General features: G+C 46.7%; 1 protein-coding gene across 1 annotated transcript in view; it reads right to left on the bottom strand.

Moving 5' to 3' along the window:
* The window catches only part of LOC122553148 (adenylate cyclase type 8-like), a 137,412-nt gene that overhangs the window by 78,672 nt on the left and 56,235 nt on the right, over positions 1–2,505 (bottom strand). Inside the window, exon 4 of the mRNA XM_043696737.1 lies at positions 2,299–2,410. Within this exon, the coding sequence (XP_043552672.1) occupies positions 2,299–2,410 (112 nt within the window). The remainder of the gene's footprint in view (positions 1–2,298; positions 2,411–2,505) is intronic.

Below are 2,505 nucleotides of genomic sequence, written 5' to 3'. Positions count from 1 at the left end.
ACGTGTGCCCATGGCTACCCTTTTGGTCTGGAGGAAGTGGGAGGATTCGAAGGAGAAATTGTTAAGGGTGAGGACCAGTTCGGCCGAACGAATGAGAGTGTCGGTGGAGGGGTATTGTTGGGAACGTCTGGAGAGGAAAAAACGGAGGGCTTGGAGGCTCTGGTCATGGCGGATGGGGGTGTAGAGGGATTGGATATCCATGGTGAAGATGAGGCGTTGTGTGCCGGGGAAACGGAAGTCTTGGAGGAGGTGGGGGGCGTGGGTGGTGTCTCGAACGTATGTGGAGAGTTCCTGGACTGGTGGAATAGGAAAGTGTCGAGGTAGGTAGAAATGAGTTCGGTGGGGCAGGAGCATGCTGAGACAATGGGTCGGCCAGGGTGGTCGGGCTTGTGGATCTTGGGAAGGAGGTAGAACTGGGCAGTGCGGGGTTCCTGGACTATGAGGTTGGAAGCTGTGGGTGGGAGATCTCCTGAGGTGATGAGGTTGTGTATGGTCTGGGAGATGATGGTTTGGTGATGGGGGGTGGGGTCATGGTCAAGGGGGCGGTAGGAAGAGGTGTCCTCGAGTTGGCGTTTGGCTTCAGCGATGTAGGGGTCAGTGCGCCAGACTACCACTGCGCCCCCTTTGTCCGCTGGCTTGATGGTGAGGTTGGGATAGGAGGAGAGGGATTGGAGGGCTGCGCGTTGTGACGGTGAGAGGTTGGAGTGGGGGAGGGAGGTAGACAGATTGAGGCGGTTAATGTCCCGGCGGCAGTTGGAAATGAAGAGATCGAGGGCGGGTAATAGTCCAGCGCGGGGTGTCCAGGTGGATGCAGTGTGTTGGAGGTGGGCGAAGGGGTCCTCGGAAGGTGGGCGGGAGTCCTGACTGTGAAAGTAAGCTCGGAGGCGGAGGCGATGGAAGAAGTGTTGGACATCACAGCGTGTATTAAATTCATTGATGCGTGGACGGAGGGGGATGAAGGTGAGTCCTTTGCTGAGAGCTGGGATCTGGTGTGCGTGTGGAGCTGGGACTGGGGGCGGAACCTGTAACTGGAGAAGTTAATTTATGATCTCAGCAAAAATACACCCCGGTGAGGAGGAAAGATTCTAAGAGAGAGGTAAACTGAACATGGGCTAACTAAGGAAATTAAGGATAGTATTAAGTTGAAAAAAACATTGTGTAAGGAGACAGAAGTCAGCGATGGTCCCAAAGATTGAGATAACTTCAAAATCCAGTAAAGGATGCCAAAACAAATAATGAGAGAAAAAAAACTACCAGGCAAACCTGTGAACAATACAAAAACTGACAATCAGAGTTCTTGAAAAGTATCAAAAGGAAGCAAGAGATCAAAGTGAACATAGACCTCTTAGAAAATTAGGTTACAGTCCGCCTGTATCCCAACCTTGGGTCAGACTGGTTCTATTTCCAAAGTAGGAATTCGGAAAGTAGGAATATATGGATTATTAAAAATGTTGACAGCCTACAGATTGCATGCTCTTTGAACAAAATAGAATATATCTGCAAACATAATTCTGCAATGCAGATTTTTTTTTGTAAAACCTTAAGTTATCTTGGGAATATGACTTGAAAGAAGTTCTGGGATTTACATATTAATGCATGGAAACCTGCAACCCATTCTAAAAGATGAAAGCAATCTAGGTTTTTTCAACTTATCACAACAGTGTAAGACACTGTGATCTTTTGCTATAAATTCTGTGCCCTATGATCCTCCTCCACCTGATGAAGGAGCAATGCTCTGAAAGCTTGTACCTCCAAATAAACCTGTTGGACTATAACTTGGTGTTGTGTGATTTTTAACCACAAGGAATGGGTGTAACTTTCCTGCTTTCCCAGGAGCCACTATTCTCTGCGACACACTCCCACTGGCACAGGCAACAATCCTCCCAGCTGGTCATGTATCTTATTATTATTTTGTGGAATATGGGTGTTTCTGGCTATGACTGGCCAGCATTTGTTGTCCATCTCTAACTGCCCCTGAACTGAGTAGTTTACTCAGCTACTTCAGAGGCAGTTCAAAGACAACCATATTGCTGGGGGACTTGAGTCACCTATTGGTCAGACAAGGCAAAATAGCAGATTTCCTTCATTAATAGTGAACCAGATGAGTTATAACAATAATCAAAGATAGTTCTAAGATCAGCATTATAGAAACTAGCTCTGAATTCCAGACCTTTTTATTAACCAAATTTAAATCTCATCGTCTACCATTCTGGGATTGTTCCCAAAGCATTACCTTGGGTCTCTGGATGAAATCAGTGACGACACAAGTGCAAATGTGCAGAATGGAATTCAACTAACCTCAGCCAGATCGTCACACTGTGCAAAGAGTTCATTTAGCAGGAGGACTAACTGCTGTGGTGAAAGGCCCATGGACAGGTTGGTAAAACCTTTGATATCTGCGAAAATAATACTGGAAAACGAACAGATCATTAGTTACAGTACACACAGGTACACACACACACACACACACGTATACACACACACATACACACACACACACACACA

Source organism: Chiloscyllium plagiosum, chromosome 9 (genome assembly GCF_004010195.1).
Source record: "Chiloscyllium plagiosum isolate BGI_BamShark_2017 chromosome 9, ASM401019v2, whole genome shotgun sequence".
NCBI classification, from domain to species: domain Eukaryota; kingdom Metazoa; phylum Chordata; class Chondrichthyes; order Orectolobiformes; family Hemiscylliidae; genus Chiloscyllium; species Chiloscyllium plagiosum.
Note: the sequence above shows the minus strand (reverse complement) of the source record. Positions and strands in the feature narration are given on the sequence as shown.